General features: G+C 44.5%; 2 protein-coding genes across 2 annotated transcripts in view; one reads left to right on the top strand and one right to left on the bottom strand.

Annotated features, from left to right (window-relative positions):
- Positions 1–19,648, top strand: part of LOC137892618 (uncharacterized) — a 30,535-nt gene extending 10,887 nt beyond the window's left edge. Inside the window, exons 27-72 of the mRNA XM_068737898.1 lie at positions 18–229; positions 363–551; positions 641–783; positions 895–1,054; positions 1,162–1,245; positions 1,550–1,678; positions 1,871–1,987; positions 2,074–2,166; positions 2,317–2,537; positions 2,682–2,875; positions 3,024–3,278; positions 4,271–4,500; positions 4,639–4,803; positions 5,549–5,626; positions 6,846–7,214; positions 7,584–7,937; positions 8,380–8,715; positions 8,803–8,934; positions 9,112–9,264; positions 9,445–9,561; positions 9,678–9,851; positions 9,961–10,165; positions 10,605–10,759; positions 10,835–10,947; positions 11,155–11,236; positions 11,419–11,556; positions 11,671–11,833; positions 11,920–12,035; positions 12,257–12,403; positions 12,716–12,826; positions 12,954–13,070; positions 13,164–13,322; positions 13,605–13,766; positions 14,976–15,138; positions 15,241–15,422; positions 15,519–15,611; positions 15,715–15,919; positions 16,408–16,595; positions 17,099–17,196; positions 17,675–17,859; positions 17,964–18,163; positions 18,314–18,482; positions 18,587–18,696; positions 18,821–18,946; positions 19,333–19,459; positions 19,558–19,648. Of these exons, the coding sequence (XP_068593999.1) occupies positions 18–229; positions 363–551; positions 641–783; positions 895–1,054; positions 1,162–1,245; positions 1,550–1,678; positions 1,871–1,987; positions 2,074–2,166; positions 2,317–2,537; positions 2,682–2,875; positions 3,024–3,278; positions 4,271–4,500; positions 4,639–4,803; positions 5,549–5,626; positions 6,846–7,214; positions 7,584–7,937; positions 8,380–8,715; positions 8,803–8,934; positions 9,112–9,264; positions 9,445–9,561; positions 9,678–9,851; positions 9,961–10,165; positions 10,605–10,759; positions 10,835–10,947; positions 11,155–11,236; positions 11,419–11,556; positions 11,671–11,833; positions 11,920–12,035; positions 12,257–12,403; positions 12,716–12,826; positions 12,954–13,070; positions 13,164–13,322; positions 13,605–13,766; positions 14,976–15,138; positions 15,241–15,422; positions 15,519–15,611; positions 15,715–15,919; positions 16,408–16,595; positions 17,099–17,196; positions 17,675–17,859; positions 17,964–18,163; positions 18,314–18,482; positions 18,587–18,696; positions 18,821–18,946; positions 19,333–19,459; positions 19,558–19,568 (7,430 nt within the window). The 3' untranslated portion in view covers positions 19,569–19,648. The remainder of the gene's footprint in view (positions 1–17; positions 230–362; positions 552–640; positions 784–894; positions 1,055–1,161; positions 1,246–1,549; positions 1,679–1,870; positions 1,988–2,073; positions 2,167–2,316; positions 2,538–2,681; positions 2,876–3,023; positions 3,279–4,270; positions 4,501–4,638; positions 4,804–5,548; positions 5,627–6,845; positions 7,215–7,583; positions 7,938–8,379; positions 8,716–8,802; positions 8,935–9,111; positions 9,265–9,444; positions 9,562–9,677; positions 9,852–9,960; positions 10,166–10,604; positions 10,760–10,834; positions 10,948–11,154; positions 11,237–11,418; positions 11,557–11,670; positions 11,834–11,919; positions 12,036–12,256; positions 12,404–12,715; positions 12,827–12,953; positions 13,071–13,163; positions 13,323–13,604; positions 13,767–14,975; positions 15,139–15,240; positions 15,423–15,518; positions 15,612–15,714; positions 15,920–16,407; positions 16,596–17,098; positions 17,197–17,674; positions 17,860–17,963; positions 18,164–18,313; positions 18,483–18,586; positions 18,697–18,820; positions 18,947–19,332; positions 19,460–19,557) is intronic.
- A 298-nt stretch (positions 19,649–19,946) lies between these two features.
- Positions 19,947–23,983, bottom strand: LOC137865913 (V-type proton ATPase subunit d 1-like). Its single transcript, XM_068701491.1, has 8 exons — positions 23,863–23,983; positions 23,134–23,305; positions 22,701–22,879; positions 21,663–21,742; positions 21,423–21,500; positions 20,670–20,846; positions 20,489–20,566; positions 19,947–20,208 (listed from the first exon to the last, which is right to left on the bottom strand). Exons 1-8 carry the CDS (start codon positions 23,981–23,983, stop codon positions 20,032–20,034), a joined length of 1,062 nt encoding a protein of 353 aa, XP_068557592.1. The 3' UTR covers positions 19,947–20,031.
- Positions 23,984–24,967: the final 984 nt, after the last annotated feature.

Genomic DNA, 24,967 nt, shown 5'->3' with positions numbered 1-24,967 from the left:
CTCTGATCGTTGTCCAGGCACATTTAACATGGACACGCCGTGGCTGTACATCTACACGGCCCACAAACTGAGCCGGCACCAGCGCCACACGCTCCAGCTCACCTCAGAGCTGACAGCCGGCAAGTGGCTGGTCATCCGTAACCTCAGGCTAGAGGGTTTCTACAGAGACAGGGGCAGAGAGAGGGAGGCCCGTCTGGAGCTCTACACACAAGCTGCCACCTACATCCAAGTAAGGAAGGAGAGGCCGCTCCATCTGAGAATCACTTCATATTTGACTCTTGTTGTTTTTTTCATGATGGCCATTACATTTGTTTGTGCATTGAACTGCTTCTCCTCTGACTCCTTTTGTCGTCCCTCCCCAGGCAGGAGGGTGGGGCGTGGTGGGGAAGCGAAGTGTGAAAGCCTCCGGCTCGTTGAGCTCCCTGTGGACTCCACCCTTGAGAGGAGATGTCTCTCTGGAGACCTTTAAATTCAGCCACACCCTGCAGATGGCCTCCACCTATGGCAAGCACAACGTCAGCCTCACTGCTGCCCTCAACACTTTGGATAAGGTGGGTGTCGACGCTGGGCTGCGTAGAATGGTTGTGTTCAGTTCAGTGCTTTTAACGCTTCATGGAATGACTCTACTAACTCCTTAAAGAATTTGAAAAAGAGGCAAGCGATACTGAAGATGACCTTCTCAAAGCCGAAGACTCCGTCCACGGAGCTGCAGTTTGAGGGAGTGGTAGAGGAGCTGAGGAAGGACAAGAAGATGTATCAGAAGACAGCAATGCTCCAGCTCAGGTCTGTGGAATTAACCTGTCGATGTATATTTTAGGACGGTTGTGATTTCATTGCTATCAACAATGGCAGCGAGAGCACTGCTGACTTTAACAGCGATCCCATATCGCGCAGACAGCCCTTCCAGACCTTTCCTCAGACTCTCCTCCTGCGGGAGACTTTTACCGTCGACCTCCTCAAAGGCCTTTACATCCTGGAGTCGAAAGCTGGTTTCCACGGCAACAGAGAGGTCATCCACACCCTCACCCTCGGCTACCAACCACCGAGCCCTTTTGTAAGTGTGGCACAAGTTGATTTATTAATTCGACGCATGATAATTAAAACAGAAAGTGAGTATTCATTACTGCATTCAGAGATTCTTTGTTTGTTTTTTTTGTTTAGGTTTGTTCTGCACTCGTCCATCCTTTCAGCTCCGACACTATTCCGTCAGACTCAGAAGCCTGTGTGATGATAACCAGCAACCAGGTAAACTGCCAGCCCTTCAAAACCCAAAACACTGACGTAAAAGAGACGAAAGTTAATACAAATCTAATTCAACATCCTTACATACATTTACATTCTCTCACATACGTTCTAACCCATGTCCCAATGTTTCTAAAGATGTGAAATTACAAGATGAGTTGCAGAGAAATATGTATAAAATGACGCAAAAATGAGAAATGACTGTAACGTCAGAGTATGACATAGCGTCAGTAAAATACTTGATGTTGATATCAAAACATTTGCGTATTCAATATATGTTTTTATATATGGCAACATTTCTTCTCAGACCCAGAAAGACATACAAGGGAGGTTACGGGTTGGCAGCAAGGAGAGGCTGACTTTCTTCGGACGAGTTCAGTTGAACCCAAGTCACCACGTGGTAACGGTTAAAGCCAACTTCACCCATCAGCTCCAGGTAAGTCCGCCTCTCCACTCAGGAAATCAGCATTTTACTGACAAGACAAGATAAGCGTTGATTTGTATGATGTCTGGTGATTGCAGAGAGCATTGTAACAAGCCATGTTAGTCCACCTCCAACAGCATACAGTATAGGTTACAGTAGGAAAGGCCAAACTTGTGACCGGTTTTGCTGGAATTGCTGTTACAGCTGCAGTTCCCCTCCTCTGCTATAATGGAGGGAAATGTATGCTGGAACCCCAAAAACAACAGTGACTTTGATTATCGGGCCGCAGGGAGACTGAGAATAGAGCGCCAGGAGTGCCAAGTGAGTAAAACCAAATCAGCTTTTTAATTGCTGCTTGTTTAATTGGCTGCATTTCTGATGGATGTATGATCTTCTTGTCTTATTAGCTTTCTGTACAGCTAAATGGGACTTCAGGAAGAGTCGGTCTTTATTCCTCTCTCAGCCACCCTTTCAAATCAAAGATTCCCAAAACATTAGAGGTGGGTCTCTTCTATTGTTTCGTCAAGATGTGTCATTCATTGGTCCCAAAATAGTTTAAAGTCTGAATTTAGTTCATGAAAACAAATTTAAAAAGAATCTGCCTTTTTGCCTCTGAGGTGTCTTCTGATTGTCATGTTTTTCATGTTAAGGTAAAGGCCACTGCAGACATTTTTGCAATGGCCGGTACAGGAAGTAGCTCAGTACAGGTGAGGGCCGATGGGAAGGACCGGGTGAAGCTGAACGCCCAGATGTCCCACACCTTCCAGGGGGGAGACAGAGCTGTGGGACTGAAGCTGAACGTGTCCCAGAGTCTGCTGCCTTCTGCCACTGACATGCATGTAAACATGGCTGCCAACATGTCCTCAGACAGGTGTGTGCATCCACCTGTATCTCATCACACTGTCTAAATGCATCCTTTTGTCTTTATCAGATATACAGTGGCACTCGTATATGTAATAAATAAATCAATGTCTCTTTATGGACTTGTGAACTTACTGTGCCTTGTCTCCTCCAGTGTTTCTCTACATGGCTCCTATACTCAGGGGCATGAGGCTTTGCTGGCTCAGGTCAAAGGGTCTCTAAAAGACACCCGTGGTCTCCAGCTGGCTGTGTCCGGGGACCTGAGGCACTCCATGGCCAATCTCGCTATTTTGCCTCCAGTCCTGGGGTTGGACGGGGCGCTGGGACAGTCTGACACCCTCATTGAAGGTAGAGGTTGATTTTTGAAAATATCTTTAATAGTATTTTAATATTTCATGATGCCATGTCATTTGGTTTGGATATTGTCTTTAGATGAAACCCATCCTGACTCTTTTTTTTTTTTTTTATTATTTTTTTTAACTTAATGTTATTGCAGGACAGCTGAGAGTTAGAGTGATGGAGACCTTGTACGTTGCGGAGCTGAGACATCAGGAGGCACCTGGAGATACTTCGGACAGAGAAGATGAAGAGGGCATGGCGGGAAAGAAATTCCACGTGGCCCGTGATTGGCTGTGTGTTTGGATAGGGGCGGAGCATTTCTGTGTGAATGCGAGCCATCGACTGGGGGATCGAGGGACGGGTGAGGTCAACACCAGTCTGTCTCACTCCCTCCGCCTGCTCAATGCAACAGGTAAGTCGTCCAAGCAATAGCTTCCTGACAGGCCGTGTTATGTTGAGATTACATCTCATAGCTGTGGTGTAATCACAACATGATGAGCTATTGCTTTTATAAAACGGTCATGACGTATTGCGATATGAAAGTTGTAGACAAATTCCTATCTAAATATTTTTTTAGTGGGACGCTCCCCTACTTAATCCTGTCTCGGTGTTACGTCCCGACTGGTTTCCGTACTGTTGTGTTCACTTAACAGCAGCCTCTGTCAGCAGATTCGCCACACGTACACAAAAATGTTACGATTTTCAACCTGCATCCTTTATAAACTGCAACGACTATGATTGAATAAGTGAGGATTAAATCACAACCACCTACGAAAAAAATAATAAAAAACATAATGAAAAAAATAATTAAGAAAATAATTTAAAAAATAATTAAAAAAAATAATTTAAAAAATCATTTAAAAAATAATAAAAAAATAATTAAAAAAATAATTAGTATTTTTGCAAGATAATAATAATAATACAAGTGTCTGATAGATACATCTAAAACAAAATTGTCAAATGTTTTGCTTGTATAAATCTGGAGGCCGTACCGTTGCTGGAGGGGCAGTCCTAGCGGTGGAGAGGAAGGCCAGGGCTCGCAGAGCGTGTCGGAGGGCAGGCTCTTAATTATGGGGTGCGTGCTCACTGAAGGACAGCCGATAGGGGACACTCTGTCCTGGACACTGTGGACACTGACCCCGCTGCTGTCCCGTCCCTTTTAGATTCCAAAATCAATTTTGGCAGATGTGACCCCCCCCTCCCCTCCCGTGACCCTGTCGCTAACCAGCCATGACAATAGTCTAACGGCTTTTTCTTTGACGCGGAGCGATGCTAGAACAGATAAGACATCATAGCAGTGGTGTGAGAGCATTATAACACGGCTATAAACCAATCAGACCGCTTAATTTAACCCGTATAATCCTTAACACGTAACATATTTTATATTTTAAACATTATAATCAGGTATATATGGCAACAGTAATGCCCGGGTGAGGTGGGCCCAGGATGGCGGACGGCTTTCGGTCCTTGCAGAGCTGCAGGCGGGACCAGAACATCTAAAAGCTGAGTTTAATGGAGGCAAGACAGGCCAGGTTCCCCTCCGATGGGACTATTTCTCCAGGCTGCAGCATCAAGTCAAGGCCCTGCTGGAAAGCGGTGTATCAAGCTCCTTACAAGCCAAAGCACATTACCAGGTGCGGGTCTGTCTTCTGTTTTTCTATCCCGAGCAATGTTCATATTTCATTGCCGACCTTAGAAGCATCAATGTGTCATCTTTCTCAGAATATCAGAATTTTTTTACTGATTTTTCATATTTTTCTTCCCACTGTTAGTTAGAAGCAGATGGTCTGGACACAAGCTTGGTCCTTCACATGGAGGACGAGAGAATAGTTGACATCCTTTTTAACGGTGGCTCAAAAAACAGCACGGCTATAGTAGTAGTGTCTCTATGGCAACAGATAAAGCTGCTCCAGGGACTCATACCCACCGCTTTACAGGTAAATGTTTCGATAATTTACACAAAATTTGTCTTCGACTGTGTTTTTCTTCATCTTTACCCGTGATCTTTACCTAGTTTAGGGAGTATTGTGTTCAAACTAGCTAAAGGAATAGTGCCACATTGTAACATTTGTAAATACAGCTAATCGGACATGCTTGTATTTTGTTACATTTGGGGGTTTCATCTAATTCCAAGTTGCACGGAGAAGGGAAAAAGTCTGAGGGGGTCAAAACTCAAGCAACATTTATAGTATTTAGAGCAACTTATTGTTTGACCAACGCATTTCGGCTTGTTGCCCTCATCAGGGTCTGTCAGGTCCATTTGGTTTCCTTTGTACAGAGCCAGGCTAGATGTTCCTTCCTGCTTCCAGTCTTTATGCTGATGGCTATAGCTTCATATTTACCGTACAGACAAGAGAGTGCAATAAATCACAACTCAAGAAAGAGAATAATCATATTTCCCAAAATATTCCTTCAAAGAAGTTGACCCACTAATCTAGCTTTTCCAACAGCACACCATGATCAGTAGTATTAAATGAACCACTAAGAGTAAAACAGAAATACTGTTCTAACATTAAACATGTATTGTTTCATAAGAAAAGGCTCATATAAGCGTGTTGGTGCAGCACAACATTTTATGTGGCTTTGTCTAAAGTTCAGTTATTCCTCAGAAATTCTTACGTCTCCTTCTTCAGTTTCGTCTTTGAAAAACAAACTTTGCCAACAGGGGTTTTGTTTTCACAGATGAACTGCACAGGGGACGCCACTGCAGACCGACTCTCAGCCCAGTGTTATGGAAATGTGGCGGGTCGCCCCGTGGAGGTACGAATCTTTCGCTCCTATAGACCACACAACAGGCTCTGCTATGGCCTGTCGCTCACTCACTTCAGCCTCAGTGCTCAAGCTAAAGGCTGCCACAGTTCCAGCGGCCAGAAGGAGCTTAGAGCTAACCTCACTCATTCATCCGTGCGACTGCTGACTTATCTGGGCGTGCCCGCTAAATCTAGTCTCAGGCTCCTGCTCCGGCCTGGGCCTCAGAGGTGGGCCCTGGGGATCGGGTTGATTGCTGACCCCTGGAGAATGGACTTGAATGTGCGACTGAGGTTGGAGAGGCCTGGGCTATACGGTTGGCATGGGCTGCTTGAGTTTGGGACCCGCAGCGTTACACACAGGGCAGAGGCGACAGGTCGGATGTTGTTGGAAAGTCGATGTCGCGTCTGGGCCGATGTCATTGTAGCATGGGACTCGGTCACTTCAAGTCTGTTGCTGTCTTTCCGGTGTAAACGGCTGGGGAGGCTGGCATGGGTGCAGGTTAGTCGAGCTGACGGGGGCACATCGCATAAAACATCTTTAACCATACACGGACAAGCAGGGAAAGATGGACTCAAAGCTTCTTTGGATTTAGAGAATGAGCAGGACTCCTGTCAGTGCGTCGTGTCTGCACTGCTGAAAGACCAAAAGGCTGACGTAGACTGGACCCTCCAGCATCACTGGGCCTCTCTTGCCTCCATCATCCCAACCAGAGTAGACCTCCAGGGCTCAGGTGGGCTCAGTGACACCTCCCTCTCTGGAAGCGCTCGGGTCTCCGTCAGCACTCGCTCCGCTCTGATCAACCTGACTGCTGCCTGGGAGCCCTCCACCTCCCTGAGGGTCACGCTTCGGCAAAACCTGGCCACCGCTGGTGTCCCGGGGGAGCTCACTGTCAGCATGTCGACCACGGCTGCTCAAGCTGAATTGGAGTTGGAAAGTGACGTGTGCTCCATGCTTCTCCTGGCAAACCAACGCAGGGGCGGAGAGGACAGGAGGACCGGCTGGAACTTTTTTGTCCACCAGCAGTGTGTCTTACTGAAGGTTAGAGAGGAAACAAGAACAAGTGCCATGAAACTTGTTTCCCAAGAGATTTAAAAGCAAAAGAAACATCTTCACCTTGGAGATGACTCTTTCCATGAAGAGAACAAGATGCATAGAAAACACCAATACTATGTGAAAATGAGTTGCACTGTGCATGTTTAACTTCCTTTTTTAATTCTTTCCCTTATAGACTCTCCTACCGTCGCAGACTTCAGCCAACATCTCCATCACCCGTTCTGGCTGCTCCACTAATCTCAGCACCATCCTCCAGACTGAGGGGGAACAGAAAGGCAGCCTCAGTCTGCATTTAACTTGTCAGCCTCACCTTGGTCTGAAAGCATCCGTACAGCACTCTATAGAGGCATTACAGATGCTGGGATTTCCTGCCCATGGAGCATTAATCCTTAATGTTTCAGCTGCACATCTGCCTGGTGTGGAGGTTGGCCTGGAGCTGGGACGTTGTTATTTTAGGGGTAATTTTGGGAAAACAGAGGCTTCAAACATGGAGGAGCGGTCTTCTTATGCTGTGAACGTGACAAGCTACTGTCCCGCTCTACAGGTCAGACAATCAATCAATTACTGTTGATGTTGCTTGTGGAAACCTGAATAAGCAAGTTGTGAATATTACTGTTGCGTCTAACTGTGCAAATATATTGTCATTTCTTTCATCACAGTTGAAAGAACTGGGATTTCCTAGTGATTCACACATGTCCACATTAACACAGTTTCCTTTTGAAATACAGTTTCCAGTTCACTAGAAGGTCAAGCTACAGCTCAGTGATTACAGCAGCAGAGCAGGAAAACACAACAGATGATCCAGCTGCTAGATTACTATCACCCCTATTTGACTTGCTACCATTGCGGACAGAGACACAAAGTCAACTCTCTCAACACAGATTAACATCCTCCACCTATATATGTGCCATAGGGAACGGTCCTCCCAGCGTCCCTGGCTCTCCGGGGCCTCCTGTCAGTCGTCCCCTGCCAGCTTACTGTGACCTCCTCTCTGAGGGCAGACCGCCAGGACCTCTCCCTGGAGCTGAGTCAAACCTGCAGGCCTCCAAGATTCTCTGGGACCCTCGCACACTCCTTCCTCGGGCTGAGGAGCCACGGTGTCCCCCGGATGATCACCGTAGAGGCCACTGCTCCCGGAGGCCCCGAGCAGGCTGGGACCCTGTTCATTAAGGCTGGGGCATGTTACATAAGGGCCAATCGAGACGTAGAGGCCAACGGAAGGACACGGTGGCTCTGGTCTCTGGAGTCAAAGTGCCCAATGTTACAGGTACTGTAGTTTTTTTTTTTATGGATGACGAGTTAAGTGTCGACGTAGTAGTTGAATGTTGTCATAAACTCCATCACATTATTTGATTTGGGAATTTTGTAGTGTGTGCCAGTTAACTGGGTTGATGTGGGAGTTTTCATTGTACAGTTAATGGTCTGAATGAAATCAAACCTCTCTTACACACATTATTGATTGCCTAAGCTAGGCACTACATTAGACCCTTCTCACCGGACAGGACAGACGTAATTAATACCATAATTAAGTCTGTGGCACTCAATGGAGCTGAGCAGCCGTCAGTATTATAGCTTCTGCAAAGTCCAAATGGTACGTGATCGTGAACTGGATGAAGAATAAGGCAACCTCAGCCAGTGTTTGTGTGAAATGTATTTATTTGATTTATTTTCTAACGGTCTTAATGACATTGGTGTTCCGTCCTCACTAGGCCCATTTGAATGGCTCAGTGTGGCAGGACCCTCACGGTATCTGGACAGCGATGGTGGACACCCATCTGGAGGGCAAAAGGGGTTTCCTGAGGCTCAATGCAAGGGCCTGGCCGGCGCTGAGCGTGGAGGGCGAGCTCAGGCACAATCTTCCTGCCCTCCAAGCTTTACCGGAGCACAGCAGACTGAAAGTCACCTGTAGGGTCGGAAAACATCGATACGACACGGACGCCGTCATTCAGATGGAGGAGTGTGCTGTTGCAGCCAGTGGGGCGCTGATGTCACAACCGGGCCTGCGGGGGTCGCTGGTGTATCACAACAACTGCACCGTGATTCGGGTTGAGTGAACGAACCACATAGTTTATCTGAGTGCCTATTAAAGCTGTAATAAACTTCACTATATCACGTTCTAATCATGTCTGTAGGAGTGGGGTAGTCCGCACAAGATGCAGTCCTCTGCTTTGTTGGTCGTCTCACCAACTCATGCAGAATCTCGGGTTTCCATGGCGGTGGATGAAACAGAGTTACAGGCTTCAGTGGCTCTTAAGAGAACTAAGGTGTGATGATACATGAAAGCATTTGTGATTTTACATTGTGTTAATTTTTTTTTTTTAAATGTCATTTTTTAATTAAATTATTTAAAATCCAATGAAAGTTGCAGCCCTAATTTATCTATTTTTCGGGACACGGGAGGGGACGCCATCCACCATAATTCAATGCCGTTGTTTCCCCAGGATAAAAATGAAGCATTGCTGAATCTAAACCACTCGGTGCCCCTGTTGGAAAAGCTGGGTCTCCCTGTTAATGTTGCAGTGACGATGAACTCTGGTAGTCATGGCAATGGCTCGTACTATTACCTAGTACACAGCGGCGCAGGACACCAAAAGGTAGGAGGCGGCATCAGTGCTGAAACAGTGCCGTGTGAGGTTTGTGATGAATTGCTCTTTCAAGTCGCACATCCCTGAAGTTTAGGTTCCATAATGATAATCCGTATGTGCTTTCATAACCACACCAACCTGCCACTGTGTGCAACAGCTGCTGCAGTTGATACTCTGAATGTTTCACAGATAACTCAAGAGATGACGGTTTCAAAGACGTCTGAAGCGGTCAGAGTGAAGAGTCGTTTTAGACACACGGTGAACTTTCTGGAGAAACTGGGAGTCCCTGCAAACAACAGCATCCAGGTTAGAAACTCGACTCAACCACCAAGAACTGACAGTTGACTTTTTTTAAAACAGCTCACAGAACAAAGGTGTACAAATCTCTCAGATGGTTGACATCACCGCGACTGTGTGCGCAGGTAGAGCTTGGCTCTGTTGAGGGGAAGACCTTGACATTACAGTCCCAGTTTGGAGGTCAGCAGGCAGGAATGAGACTTCAGATGAAATGTCTCCCAATCACCAAAGAGATAAGAGGAACCATGTGGCACAGCTGGTCGTGGCTGCAGGACAGAGGACTGCCACTTAACATAGAGGTAACATGATACATCTGTTATTTTGGCCGGTTCTTTATATTGTATAGGCTTTATTGAACTGTTTGATGAAAACAAACAAACCACCTCTCTTATGATTCTCTTCTCCAAGGGCCTATGTTCCGTCCAGGGAGTGTTTTCTCAGTTTCAGTCCAGAGCTCGTCTCACTGTGGACGGACACAATCTGCTCGCCTCCGGTTTGAACGTCACTGCGGCCAACGGGCGTCTGGCCCTGCTGTTTTCCTACTCTCCGCCAGCTTCTAATCAAACGGGGACGCAGCACAGTCTGGACACTTCCCTGACCGCTCAGTTCAAAGGTCAGATAACAGCTGGATTTCAGATTTTATGTTTTTAATATTGATTTGTGAAGTTTGGGACATTTAAATGCGTCTGGGTTTTTTTTTTTTTTCTCAGTACCTTTTTGAAGACATAACTCATCTCATAACCAGCACTATGATAATTATTGTATTTCCGGTCTATATCTACCCTCTCTGTGTCATCGTGAGGTTTTGCCTTGAATCCTACAATTCAACTGCAGATTCAAAGTCTGATTAACTCAAGTCATCATTTCACTTCACGTGTTTTTCAAGCTTAATTTTCATATAACAAAGTAAAAGTCGCGGATATTTCATTTTTAAAATGTAGACAGCTCTCAGTTTCAAAACCCCCCCAAAAAACATATTTAGACATTTTGTACTGTCATGATGGCAGCATTATGGCTTTTGCCCTTAACGGCTGTACTGGTGCTCTGTGCAGGTCCTCTGCGGAGCGCCTCAGTAGACATTCATTGTCACGACTGGAGAGTCCGAGTTGTGGGGGACGTAGGAGGCTGGGGGGCGCATGGAGGGTCCAGGGAGGCCAGACTCACACTAAAACACTTTGTGCGGGGACTAGCTAGCCCTGCCCTACAGGTGAGGGTAACATACACTCAAAATTCCCTCAACTTTACCCTTCAGCGCTAACCATCTCTGTGACTGTCGATGTAGGTCGAGGCCTGGGGAAGACTTACTGAGTCACAGCTGAGGTGCTCCATGGCTGTGAACCCTGAACTCAGCTCCTCACTGGCACTCATCGTTCAGGGACACCATCTGCCTCATAGGTACCATCAACACACACACACACACACACACACACACACACACACACACACACACACACACACACACACACACACACACACACACAGAAACCACACGGGTCACCCTGCCTCATTGTTTACAACCAAAAATGGCCGGTTTGACATTCTCCCGTCAATCAAACGCATGCATACACACTTACTTTAGGTGACAGGTGTTCTTTTGTCCAGCAAGGACCTGATGGTGAAGGTGGTCCACAACATTCCCAGGATGCTGGTTTACCTGCCTTCTCAGCTCAATGTCCGCTCTCAGGTGGGTTCCGATTCTCAAAGGTGCTCTTATGAGGCAACGTGTTCTGCAAAACCAGTGCTGGAATTACAGTTTTTACGCTGTTGTGATCATTTTTCAATGCATTTGTTCTAGTAATTGAGGAGTTTAATGAGTGTGACGTGTCACACACAACTCATGCTGCCATCTCTCCTCCCTCGCTCCAGCTGAACCAGACTCAGTCCAGGGTGGCGGGTTTGGTGGAGGTGTTGTCAGACAGGAGGAGGCTGTGGGCTTTGGGGGAACTAGCAGCTATAGAGAGTGGATACAGACAGGCTCTAGAGCTTCAACACTCATACCCACAGGTAAAATATTTCTTTACAGATCTAAAAAGTGCAGTTGATCAATCTGTAATAAACATTTTGACTTTTCTACACCTGAACATCCTAAATGTCTCACTGATCATCTTTGTTCTGTAGTTGAAGCCGCTACCCAGGACTGTCGCCGTGACGACGGTGTATGAGGCCAGGAACTGGAGCTACCAGGTTCAACACGGAGCTGTGTGGGGCGGCCAGGAGTTCATCTTGTCTGGTCTCTACTCTTCACCTCCAGCCCTGGAGATGGGGAACCAGACCCTGAAGGGTAAACTATTGCAGACCAACTCTGCCGAACGTTACGACCATCAACTGGGACAATGTTTGTTCAATTCTATGACATCTTGACTTCAGTTCAGATCAACTGCGTCCCCCGTTGGACTAGTTTGGAGGTGACCCTTGAGCGTTCCTTACATGGCCGACTGGACAGTGTTTTACTGGGCTGGACGAGGCACGGTCGACAGGAGCAGGTCAGACTCTACATATAAGCGTGTCATGATCCTGAATATGTGCAGGGCTTCATTCAGTCTTTTTAAGTCTGGTCCTCTCAGAAACTATCATATTCATTAGTGAAGATGTAAGGAACATTTTGATTTAAAAAAAACACCGTGAATCCGGTCCAGTTTATCGGATGTCATTTTTTTTTTTTTCCGCTTTCTGCGGTCACAAACTGTGGTTTGTTCATCTCAAGGTCAGAGCTCTGAGCTGGCGGAGTCGATCGGAGGAGATAAATGAGACCAAACTGGAGCTGAAACAGCCCTTCTCCTCCACACTCAGCCAGATGTCCCTTCACACACTGTCACACAGCTCACAGAGGGAACGGCGCAGCAGCCACCAAGTAGGCTTCGCACTATTAGAATATGTATTATTTCAGATATTCATTTAAACCAGAAATGAGTCTCACAATTTTCTCTGTGAACTTGACACATTTGGCATTTCAAACAGTATTCTTTACCTCTATTTCTCTTTGCTGAAATGGAGCCCATAACAGTTTTTCTGGATTATTTCACACCATGCATAATGTTGTTTACCTAAACTAAACCACATGATTAATAATTCCCATAATTTAGTATAGTGTGATGTGCAATTTAGGTACAAAAAAAATTGATGAGTTTTATTTTTATTTGTATTACTATTGCTGTGCATTCAGACACATCTGTCATGGGACAGCGCAGTCCCTGTCAATATCACCGTCACCCTGAACAAACAGTGGCAGAACAACTCCAGCAGGGGGCAGGCATGTGCTTTGCTCTCGTCACAGGTTTGTGGACTCTTTTCAAATATGAAACTCTTCATGGATGTCGTGTATAATGCGTCTTTATTGAGTGCCCAATAACTTGATCTGCGTGTGTGTGTGTGTGTGTGTGTGTGTGTGTGTGTGTGTGTAGATGGCTGTGTCTTTGGTTAAAGGTTGTGTGTCAGTGGGTCAGGAGGGAAACTTGTATTCACAGAATGCAGAGCTAAGATGGGACAACAGGAGCATCAAGCAAGGCATGAAGTACCAGGTGCTCCGAAAAGCTGAAGCTCTGACGTTAATCCTATGGTGTGTTCCTTCGTCATTGCGATTGCTGATGTTTGTGTTTCTGCGTTGTTTCTAGAGAGGTCCACGAGGAATGCACAGTCTCCAGGTGAATGTTGGCCTGGACAAAGTGTCTCCTGCACCCTGTCCGTCACACACACTCCTGGCTAAGATTCAGACCAACCTCAGGGATCGCTTGGAGCACACCGTGCTGCTGGGCCTCTGTCCCCCACAGCCTGTGAGTCAACTCATCTGCATCCTTCGTTTCTTACTGCTTTCCTCCTCATGCAGTGATTTCGAGTTTGGTTTTACTCCCACATTTTAAGACGTGGAGATCGTAGCTGCTGCGCCGGTATACATGAGTAATGGTCTCTCTGTGGGCGGTTGTGCTACGATAAGCTGCATGGTCTCTGTCCGTGGGGAAAATACAATACGTCCTTCACGTTTTCAGACCTACAGAATGCCGTTGTTCTTATTCCTTTTCCTCAGCTGTTGTTTACTCTCTGTGTGTTTCTCCCAGACGTTGTCGTGGTCAGGATCCCACAGGGTGAACTCGGGAGAGGAGCTGTTTCACTCACAGTCTCGCCTCTCGGTGACAGGACGGCCCCACCAGTGCAGCCTCACCTTCGCCTTGACGAACTCCTCTACTGCTCAGAGCTCCAACATGTCTCTGTTCTCTGAGGTGAACGACCCTCTGGGGATCAATCAACCATAGTGTGTCTCAGTTAAGAACTTTTGTTGAACAGGGCATGTCAAGCCAATGTTGTGTTATTGGGTATGATGGTTTTACTACATTGCTGCCAGGGCTTTATTGTGATAAGGCACTATTAGATTTGGATTAAAAAGCACTCTGTACACAGTGGCTGTTAGCGCTGCTGCTCTGTGTGCTTTTGTGTTTCTGTCTTTGTGAGGACCAATCACTTTTAGCTTAGACTATAAGGACAATTTTTGTAAAGTAAAGTGTCGATCCTCACTTCTTCAAATAGTTTTTTTTAAATTTATTTTTCTTGTTTTATCAGGAATATTTCCCATCGACATTTAGCATCTCTTTTACAACTTAAAAACAAAACTGCAAAAAAGTTAATACAAAAAAGAAACAAACAGTAAATTGCAGCAACCAATGGATTAGCGGCGTTTAGCAATCAACTAGTCTTTTATCCTGTTTTTGTAGTCTTCCATACTTCCATACCATAATAGTCTAGTTTATAGTGACTCACAACAAGATCAGATTGCAAAAACGTGAAAAGCTTTTCAACCAAAGACGGGTGCGGGTTTGAGGAGTGACGTATATATATATATATAACTTGTCTTCATGCCCGACGGTTACAGCTGCTGATACTTTTAGGAGTCAATCGAGCGCACAGATAAGAAGGCGGTTTGTGGAACACGCAGCCTTATTAAGACAAATGGACCAGTGTTCCAAGTTTGTCATACAAACTGCAATGATGTGTAAGGAAACCACAATCAGAGGCAAGTCGCAATGCAGCACATTTTCAAACAACATGAACTTGCGTGCATATGTCACAACGATCAATCACTGATGAAAGTATTACTTGGATTATCATTAATAGATCATGTTGATATTTTATATATGCATGGAAGGTAACATTAGAATTCTCACTGATTAAACAAATGAAAAACAGCATGTAAATCTGTACAAAAAAAATGGTTGTGTGTAAAGTATAACAACAACCAGTTGTGGTTTTAAGGGAGGTTCTGTGCAGAATATATCAGTCCAAGAATTTAGGAAATAAAACCACAATAAAGTTATCTTTGAGGGTCCTTATGAATATATGTTTTGTGTGTGTGTGTGTGTGTGTGTGTGTGTGTGTGTGTGTGTGTGTGTGTGTGTGTGTGTGTGTGTGTGTGTGTGTGTGTGAAAACGTCACAGTCTAGGATTGGTAATTGGAGTGTTGAGGTTTGGGGCAGTGCTCTGTCTTGGCCCGAGAGGTCTGGTGTCCAGATGCAGGCCAGACTGGACCGCAGAGAGAAGATCTGGCTGAGCGGGACGTTAGAGGGACGATGTCTTCAGACCACAGCAGGTTACATGAACGGTAAATACAGAATCGTCTCTGCAATACTTGCAAAAAAAAAATAAATACAAAATATTAAAACTAGGATTGTGAATAACTCAATGTGTTCACATCCGGGTCCAGGTGTGAACGAGGATGTCACTGTACTAGCCTGTGTGGGAAGAAATCTCAGTTTGATGCTGGACGTGCAGAAAAGAGACGGCAGCAGCAAACCTCGAACTCTGGGCGGTGTGTCTGTAGGATCAGCCAGTCAGAGGCTGATGCTTCGAGCAAGTGGCTGTTTGGAAAGTCTAACTGCGCTGGAGGTATCCCCAAAACGACAGAAGTTGACACATTTATACTTTTACTTTCACAGCATGGCACTTTGATACACTGTGTGATGTGTTGTTGTTTTGTCACAGGCACGGCTTCAATACCTGAGCTCTCAGATCCAGAATAAGTTGCTGAAGAGAATCAAGACATTACAGCATCTCCTCGTTGAATTCAGCCGCCAGGTAACCGAACTGCTGCAGGATTACTGAATGTCAACAATGCGTGCAGTGGTTTAGGCTCAGCGAATGACAACGACCTTTTCTCTTCACGAAAACGTCTCTGCAGTCCAGCGGCAGTGAGTGGCTCCAGGAGCTGAGCGCCGCGCCTCTTCATGTTTCCCGGCGAGCGGAGACTCTACTGGAGCGCAGAGGCGGAGGTCTGCTGGCTCTGTGGCAGAACAGCCTCCCGCGCCGCATCCTGACCGACGGCCTGCCTCGCTTTCTGGGTCTGCTGCGGCACGCCTCTCTGCTGGGACAACAGGAACTGAGGAGTGAGTCCAGAGACATGACGTTAATCGGTCATCGTCAGCCGCTGCCTCGACCGGCAAAGCAATTAAAAGTTTTGATGCGGTCGTGCGTTTTGAGTCCCTGAAATTAAATTGTAAAGACAGAAGGATTTAGAGAGCAGATGGAGGAGATAGCACCCTCTCCTGTTGTCTTGTTTGGCCCTGCCTTTCCTCTCAGGCAGAAGTCTAATCTCTTTAAGAAACTCTAAATAACATACTAATCTTTTCTTCCTTTTGCGTCATTATCGGACGCAGGAAAAGCATCTCTTCTGTCTCACATTTATTATTTCTGTCGTACATAATCACAGACTTCTTCACTTTCTTTGGGGGGGGGGGGGGGGGGGTACTGATCCCTACACTTCTTGTGAGTCTTGTAACTTCAATGTGAGAAAAAAACATTTACCTGCAGTTGCTAGTATAAAAGAACCATCTTAATACATGAAGTGTGAAAAGGTGTTGTGCTCTGCCGTCAGGGCCCCTGGCCACTCTAGCAGGCGTGTACCAAGACGTGAAGGGCCAGAGGTTGGAGGTGTTGTGGAGGGAGGCGGTGTCGTTGTGGACTGACGGGCTGGTGGAGGTCCTACCTGTACTGTTGGACAAAACTCAGCTGAGCTCGCTGGCTCAGGCCAGTGTCGTCACGCTCAGTGTCGCGCTGGATGTGGTGAGACCTTAGTATTCGTCTTTTCTCTTCAGCTAGTTTAAAGCGTTTAGTAGATATTTTGCGTGCATGTATCTGATTCTGTATCAATGAGTGTGTTTACATGCACACCAATATTCCGTGGGTTTTTGGAGTATCCCCTTCATGATTTCTGCATGTTAATAACCGGGTATTTTAAAAACTTGGATGAGCTCTTATTCTTGTTTTGATAAACCTGGATACGCTAGATACTGTGTTTTTGATCGCTCTCTTATGTGTTCAGGTGCAAAATCAACTCAAGTTAAGCGGTAATTAGTAAAGTAAAACATGCAATATGGTGAGAAACTTGCAAAATATAATTATGACCATCATGCTGAAATACAATTTTGGCAATGCAGAATAGATGGACAGGCTGAATCCAGCAATGTTGAGGCAACTCAGTCGACAAATCACAGGATAAGACCAGAATACACATGCAACACACTCATTAATGTGTGTGTTAACGGTCGATGTCTTCTGTGAACCAGGCAGGACAGCATACCTACCACTGGGTGGACACCAGGCTGGCCATGGCTCTGTCTGGAGTCAGGAAACGACTGGCCTCTGTCTACAAATTCTCCCCCGGGTACTGCACAGCATGTCTGAGACATACATGGAGAAAAGCTTTCTGGGCCGCTCCGTTCCTAAAATTGCCTTTCTCTGGTGACACTTTTATCCCACTAAAAACCAAGGTCAAAGAATGACTTTAGGAAACAACTGGGCAAACTTTGGTTGAGGCATGAACGTGTTTTTGGACGTCTCAGTATAACTAATAATGTGACTTTATTTTAATTTGAAGCAGGTCCTAACTTAACTTTATGAAATATAGTCATTGAAAGGCTCTTGAGACAAAAGATTCATTTTAACCTGGCTGAAAATCACTAAATTCATCCTTATTGCACAAAAATAAACAAACAATAAACTATTACTAGTTGTGAAAATGGATTTGAACCCAAGCGTCAAAGTTCTGCATTTGCTGTTAAATTAACAAATCAGAACAAAAGAGATGTAATAAAATGTTTCCAGTGAGCTACTTGGAACCAAGTGTTCTTGGGTTTTTACAGTGAGTGTTCAGTGGTTGCGTCAGTGCCGCTGCCACCGCTCCCCTGGTCCAGGGTGTCCGAGGCTGGACTGGTCGAGGTCCTTCTGGAGGAGTGGCTCCTGAGACCCCTGCAGACCCTCGCCTTCGTCAGGCCCACGGCTGAACTTTACCGCCTCAAAAGGAAGATCATGGACAGCCCCTTTATACGTATGACTAGTTTTCTCAGCAATAAAAGCACGACGTAAATATTTGACTGCAAGGACTTAATTGAATCGCAATGCTGTCCCTCTTCTTCTGCTTCTCTCCATAAGACCGAGCTTTGTTGGTGGCAGATCAGTTCGTGGTGACGTTTGACGGTCACCTGTATGAGCTCCCGGGCTCCTGCCCTCTGCTCCTCGCTCAAGACGTCGGCGCTGAGCCTTCATTCACGCTGCTGCGCAGTTCAGACTCGCGGAGCTTCCTTCTGATAGGAATGAATAACAGCAGCATCAGCATTCAGCACAACGGACAGGTATGTGTAGACGAAACATGGCGGGGTGAAACCCCCCAAAAACATGAATTTAGAGAGCGGAGTGATTTACAGCAGTGCAGAACAAAAGAGCAAAACTGCAGCTTCTTTCAACGTGTCCGGAAAAAAAAATAAAGAAAACGTTTGTCGCAGGTGAAGGCCAACTGCAACAACGCCGTGATGCACGCATTCCACAGTGGCGGTGGGTTGTCTGTCAGAAGAGGGTCAAACGTCGTGCAGGTGTCCAATCGGAATGGAGCGTCGGTGTCATGTGACCTGTCGCTTGAGGTGTGCAGCTTCACCCTCGATGGATGGCTGCATGGTAGGATTAAAACTAAAGATTTAACAGGCGTTGGGAGAATAAGCAAGTCCGTGGTCATAGTTACTGGTCCTCATTATTAGTAACATGTTTTTTTATCCACACAGGCACGTCCACTGGTCTGTTGGGGACTAATGACAATGAAGCGGGGAATGATTTTCTTTTGCCTGATGGGTCTCAGGCTGAAAACATGGAGGAATTTTTGTACAGTTGGCAGGTAGGACATAGGAGAGATTGGCATTATTTGTATATCAAATAAATACATAAGAAGAAAATCGTGTCTGCACATTCCTGTTGGTCGTCAGTTCTCACATGCAGTGCTCATTTTTCCGTGTCTTCAGATGAAACCGGATTGTATGAAACCGCAAGGTGTAACCGAGCACATTTCTAAAGCCGCCTCAAGCCCTGTGAGCTGTGACTTCCTGTTCTCCTCTCCCGAGTCTCCGCTGAGTTCCTGCTTTAGGGTGGTGAGTATTTATTTGTTGTGCCAGACGCTGTGAAAACACCACCAAACAGCCCTGGCCTCGCCTACTTCTTAATGGATTTCATGGCCAAAATAAGAAATGAATCAGCTGGCCGCGATGATAAATGTCCATGTGTCAAAGTGAATGTTGACTCTGGACTTGTGAACTTCGCTCATAAATTAGAAGACGTCTATGACGTATCTGTCCTGTTAAAGAGACATAATGCTAAACAAATGTACATATTTTCACCTACAATAACTCAAATCTAAAATAGATTTGGAGAAAGGCAATATATTGGACTTTACTGCTGCTGTATCACAGTCGTACTCTGTTTTTTGTTTGACTGATACAACCTTATTTTCACAATGTTTTTGTTTTTTTGTCGTCAGGTGGATCCCGGTCGGTTCTTGTCTGTGTGTGAGTTGAGCTCCTCCAGAGCACCCTGTCGATTAGCATCTGCTTTTGTTCATCTCTGCCAGCAGAACTACATACCTCTGGAGGTCCCTGTTCGGTGCTGTAAGTTAGGCCATTATACTAAACTAAAGACGTGCATACTTTGGTCTAATCTATGGTGCTGCACTGCCGGGTGTTTTACGTCTTGTTTTTTGTTTTAGTGAAAAAGTGACGGGAGGACGAGCTGATGAAGAGCAAAGATGGGTGACGATTCATGAACTCGCCTGCCAAAGCTTAGCTGCTAAAACTGACAAATTAGACTTTTATACCACTGTTTTTGCTACATTACTTATATTCTTATATTTTGGATTACATTTTGTGCACTATTGTATAGTTACACATTATTATTATTATACCTCATGAAATGCACACTTGTGTTCTCCTTACTCATGCAGATATTGTGCCAATAATGTGAACGTGAACATACTAACTATAGCAAGTAGTTATTATAAATCACGAGGCTTCATCGTTGTATTTTCTGAGGTCTGTAATAAAAACACTGAAACTATTTGTGGCTGATTTTTAAGGAACCACCAAGTATCTAATCCTCACAAACAAAAATGAAGAGATCAACAAGTATGCTTTTGATGAAGTGCATTTATTACCTAACTCTTGTTAGATATATGTTGTTTTTTTTATTGCTCAGTTCCCTGGAAGATGGGTATGTAGTTGTGTATCTTGGATTTCTGTCTCTGTGTGACACACTCAGCGATCCAGACAATGTTGCGACTCTCCTGCTCCTTCAGTTTGATGTAAGAGTAAAATACTCCGAAGTGGAACTGCTGCAGGAATGCAAGTGTGTTCAGTTTCACCTGAGAAAAGATAAAGGACAAAGGATGGACGTTGAAGCCGCTCAGAGAGACAGAAAGGCAGGTAAACGTTAAAAGTTAAGAGTTCAGACTGTGTTTGCAAATTGTCATTTTGTCAGTAAAAAGAATTTAAACAAAAGTGCCCATACTTCAAGACTGAATTTGATGTGAAATGGGTTGCTCCGTCCAAATAATTTTACAATGTCAAAAGTTCCAACAGCTGGAAGCTACATCCTGATCAGATGGTACCCTCTGCACTACTGAAGAACATAAGATATATTACCTCTTGTTCAAAGAATCTGTCTTCCAGAGTCTTAAATCCTGATCCTGGTTCAGGGTCATCAAATATAATTTTATAGGCCTGCAGAGAAGTTAAGATGGAGGTCAACCACTTTAATGACTGAAGTTAACTGCAGTGGCAAGACTCTCGTTTTAAGAGTCCACGGAAACGTGGTCAGACTCACTGGGTAACAGTCGGCCACATCTTTGACCTGCCCGTGGTCCTCTGCTCTGCCCAGCAGGCGCAGCCCTTCAGGGTAAAGTTTGCCACAAGATGGATACAACGCACTCCGGTCTGCTCTGCTGAGGTCTGTCCCGAAGGAGTTCACTGTGATGATGAAGGCCCGCCTGTCTGCCTCAAACTGCAGCAAACGCACAGACATACAAAGCATTTTTGACAAACAAAAATAAATATATATATATATATTAGGGCTGGGCAAGTTAGCGCGTTATTATCGCGTTAACAAACTAATTAATTAACGCAGACAATTATTTTATTGCGCGTTATAGCAGTTTTTTTTATTCATTTTTTTATTAAGCGGACATTTTTAACACAAGAACCGGTGTTACGGTTTAACCAGGGACCCTGTTAACTGGCGATCTTCAGCCTAATGCGTCAATTTGCAACTGCGAAATGTGTCTGACCAAAATACCAAAAAAAAATCCCAAAAGAAATATTATAAATATAAGAATTATTATTAATATTATTTGTTTAAAGTGTTTGCAAACCAAATGTTATTGCACTTTTGTTCATATAGCAGTACTTTTAAAATACAAGTGCGCAATACACTACTTTTGAATTCATTATTGAATTTTGTGCATAACAATGTGATTAATCACAAAAAAAAAATCATTAAGCCCAGTACTAATATATATATATATATATATATATATATATATAGTACGTAAAACTTCAACGGTGGATATTGTCACAGTACCTCCAGGACAGGACACATTATATCTTGTGTGGCTCCACCAATGGTCTTGCAGAAAGAGTGGAAGGACTCTAAATATGCCTTTGAATAAAAGATATGATCATTTCATGATGGTGTCTGTAACATAAAACCCTGACTCCAACCAAAGAAGGTAAGAACAACATTGTAAAACTCATGTTACACTAGTAAACCCTCTCACCCAGAATTTATATGAACACACACTTTTTAAGTCACCCTAGTCACCTTAAACAGCTTGTTTCTGAGGATCTCAGCTTCCATCTCATCCAGGTTGGACTCAGATACAGCATCCTGGAAAAACTGAGCTATGACAACAACACAATGGACATCAGTTTCATTAGTATGTTTTATATCTCACTCTAATGTTTTTTTATCGAGCGGAACTTCAATTAAGATGATCAAAATAAAAACTCTGACTAACTGAAGGGCTGGACGGACCAGAAACTGTGATGTAAAATGAATTCACTCTGATTGAATAGTTGTGATTTGTGTATTTGTTTTATGTTCCTTCCACCCATGTTCCCTTAGCCCTATGTTCCCTCAGATGTATGTTACCTTAGCCCAATGTTCCCTCAGCGGTATGTTCCCTTAGCCCTATGTTCCCTCAGCGATAGGTTCCCTTAACCCTATGTTCCTTCAGATGTATGTTCCCTTAGCCCTATGTTCCCTCAGATGTATGTTCCCTTAGCCCTATGTTCCCTCAGATGTATGTTCCCTTAGCCCTATGTTCCCTCAGCAATAGATTCCCTTAACCCTATGTTCCCTCAGCTGTATGTTCTCTTAGCCCTATGTTCCCTCAGCGGTATGTTCCCTCACCGATAGGTTCCCTTAGCCCTATGTTCCCTCAGATGTATGTTCCCTTAGCCCTATGTTCCCTCAGATGTATGTTCCCTTAGCCCTATATGTTCCCTCAGCGATAGGTTCCCTGAACCCCATGTTCCCTCAGCCTTGTGTTCCCTCAACCCTTAATTCTCTATTCATAAAATAATTCACTGCCACCTAATGGTTTGAAGAAGCCCTTCAGTAAAAAATATAATAAGGATTCCAATGTTGGAGTTAATAAGTTGACTAAACATGAGCCATTTTTTCATCCGTCTTTTTTTTCGCTATCAAAGTGGAAATGGACTTCCATACTTCAAAGATCAGAGATGCTAAAAAAAAAAAAAAATCCACTCTCAACAGCTCTGTGACATGATAGTAGTACTGTTCATACTAATGTTTACAGTCTTTGGAAGCTTAACACAGATTGGTTGATGACTCTACCTAGGGGTGTGTCCACCAGGATGGCGGAGTAGAGCTCAGTCGGGGTACGAGCGATGCCCACTGCTGCCATTTGGTCAAAAGCTCCCAGTGGGTGACACCGCGGAAGGAGCTCTGCCACATCTCTCTGTTTCAGGGCCCCGGTGATCAGCATCACCACGTTGTCAATCATGTAGCTGTAGCTATGGCAAAACAGAGAGCAGGGTAAAACGTAAGTCCCTTTATTTAACCATAAACATGCCTTTGTTTTTAGAAACTGGTAGCAGATGCAAAAAGTTTGGTGAAATTAGTTTTCTTTGAATGTAATGGGGGAAAAAAAATGATATGTACCTAAACCACAGTTTTCTTTTAGCGGTAATCAAGAAAAATGGAAACAAATAAGCACAGCATGTCATGTGACCTTTGTGTAATTTATAAGTTAGCACACGAAGCGTACGTTATATAGTCAAGGAAGGTCGATAGTGGAGGCAGGGCGTTGGAGCGAAGGCAGCTGAACTCAGTCACCAGGTTTTCTCTCAACTTGCTGTCCACCAGAGACACCGTCAGGTCCTCTTCAGACGAGGACAGCATCTTACCGTAGTCTGTGCACTGCAGATGCAGCTTCATGTCTGAGAAGGGGAGAGGAAAGACATTGCATATCAAGGTTCTGTACTCGAACCCCCCCCCCCCCCCCTTTTTTTTTTACTCGTGACATCTCTGTTTTTCCAAAAAACAGGAATAGCTGAATCATCATACAGTATATAATTCACACATAGCTCTTTCTGACTTTTGACCAACTTGTTAAACACATCACAGCTGATAAAAACAAACCACATACGTATAGATTATACACACAAACACACATGGCGTTAATTGCAATTTTGGAGTCTTTCCAAGAACCACTTGCCCCAGTTTGGACAAACGAACGTTTGTGAACGGAGAGTAAACATTCCTGAAAAAATATATCGTGCATCACAAACATCTCATTTGTATTCATCCGCACTGACTTGCACTGTATGCGTCTCCCACAAAGGAATGTCTTGTTCCGTGGTAAGAAAATTCTTGAAAATGGGATCAAAGTCAACTCCACACATGCACACACTTTTTTTTTTTTTTAAAAGATACATTTCCGGGAAAGCTAAATTCCCAAATTAAAATGTGTCACTAAATGACACAATATTCTCACCCTCAAGTGTGTCACACTGAGCCAGATTGTTATAGTCGGAGCGAGTCAGGATTCCGGCCTTCATTCCTCGAACCAGACCCTCCAGATAGCCGTGATCCACGTTGAAACTGAGCTCTGCCATTGAGATGCCAAGTGAGCCGTCAACCAGCCTGGGTGCATTTAAAATGATATTTCTCTGCCTAAATGGGTCTATCTTTGTTTGTTTGTTTTTTTTTACACTGACTTCTGCATTTATCCCTCTCTGACTAACATTCATGTGCTTATTTTCCCTTCCTCTTTGACACAAAGAAATTCCATAGCGGCCCTAAACGTGTTCACCCTGTTCCTTCTCTCAACTACTTCTAGCATAGACACACAGGTTAATCATTTTGTTTGTGTACTCTACTCTATACCCAGGGGGGGGGAAATAGCTCTTTTTTTAAAACACTTTTGAGTTTATAAATCATAAGCCGTGACGCTCTTTGGCCCGACATCATGCAGGGGTAAAAAGAATGAAGCGAATTCATCTGTTTTATAACAGTAGATGAAAAAAGACCTTAACTGGTCTTCCATCGTCAAATGCTCACCATATTTATGGGCAATGAATCTCACTTCATACATTTTTGCATGTGTGAGCATGTGTGAGAATGGATCTGTTTAAAATCAGGCAGAAGAACACAGATCATGTGGTTCGTGAAGACGGCATTTTTGCAATTTATCCTGTTCCCTGCAGACACATTTTATGCTCGACTTAATCACTGACCTTTCCTTGTGTCCTCTTGTCTATATACATGACTATTTCTGATTTAAGCACTGATTGTGACATAATCAGACACAGTACATGTATTCAGCTCAGTGAACTTACACGAGTCCCTTCATCATGGATTACTGTAATGTTAATACGGATCCTTTCATCAAAACTTCGCTTGTCTTAAACTCCCCTATTGATGATGTTTTTTGTTAAGGCTTCCTGAACATATGATGATCTCTATGAAATAGATTATCAATCAAGACATAACTACTGTTACATTTAAGTGTCCCAGACAAAGTAAAACAGTAAGTAGATCACAGATAGGATTTAAGAAAAGCAAGATTTCTGTATTTTGGTATTCACAGACAACATGTG

Source organism: Cebidichthys violaceus, unplaced genomic scaffold (genome assembly GCF_023349555.1).
Source record: "Cebidichthys violaceus isolate CVI_PGR_0920_01 unplaced genomic scaffold, fCebVio1.0.p SCAF_8, whole genome shotgun sequence".
NCBI classification, from domain to species: Eukaryota; Metazoa; Chordata; class Actinopteri; order Perciformes; family Stichaeidae; genus Cebidichthys; species Cebidichthys violaceus.
The sequence above is the reverse complement of the archived record's forward strand: the minus strand, read 5'-3'. Positions and strand labels throughout refer to the sequence as shown.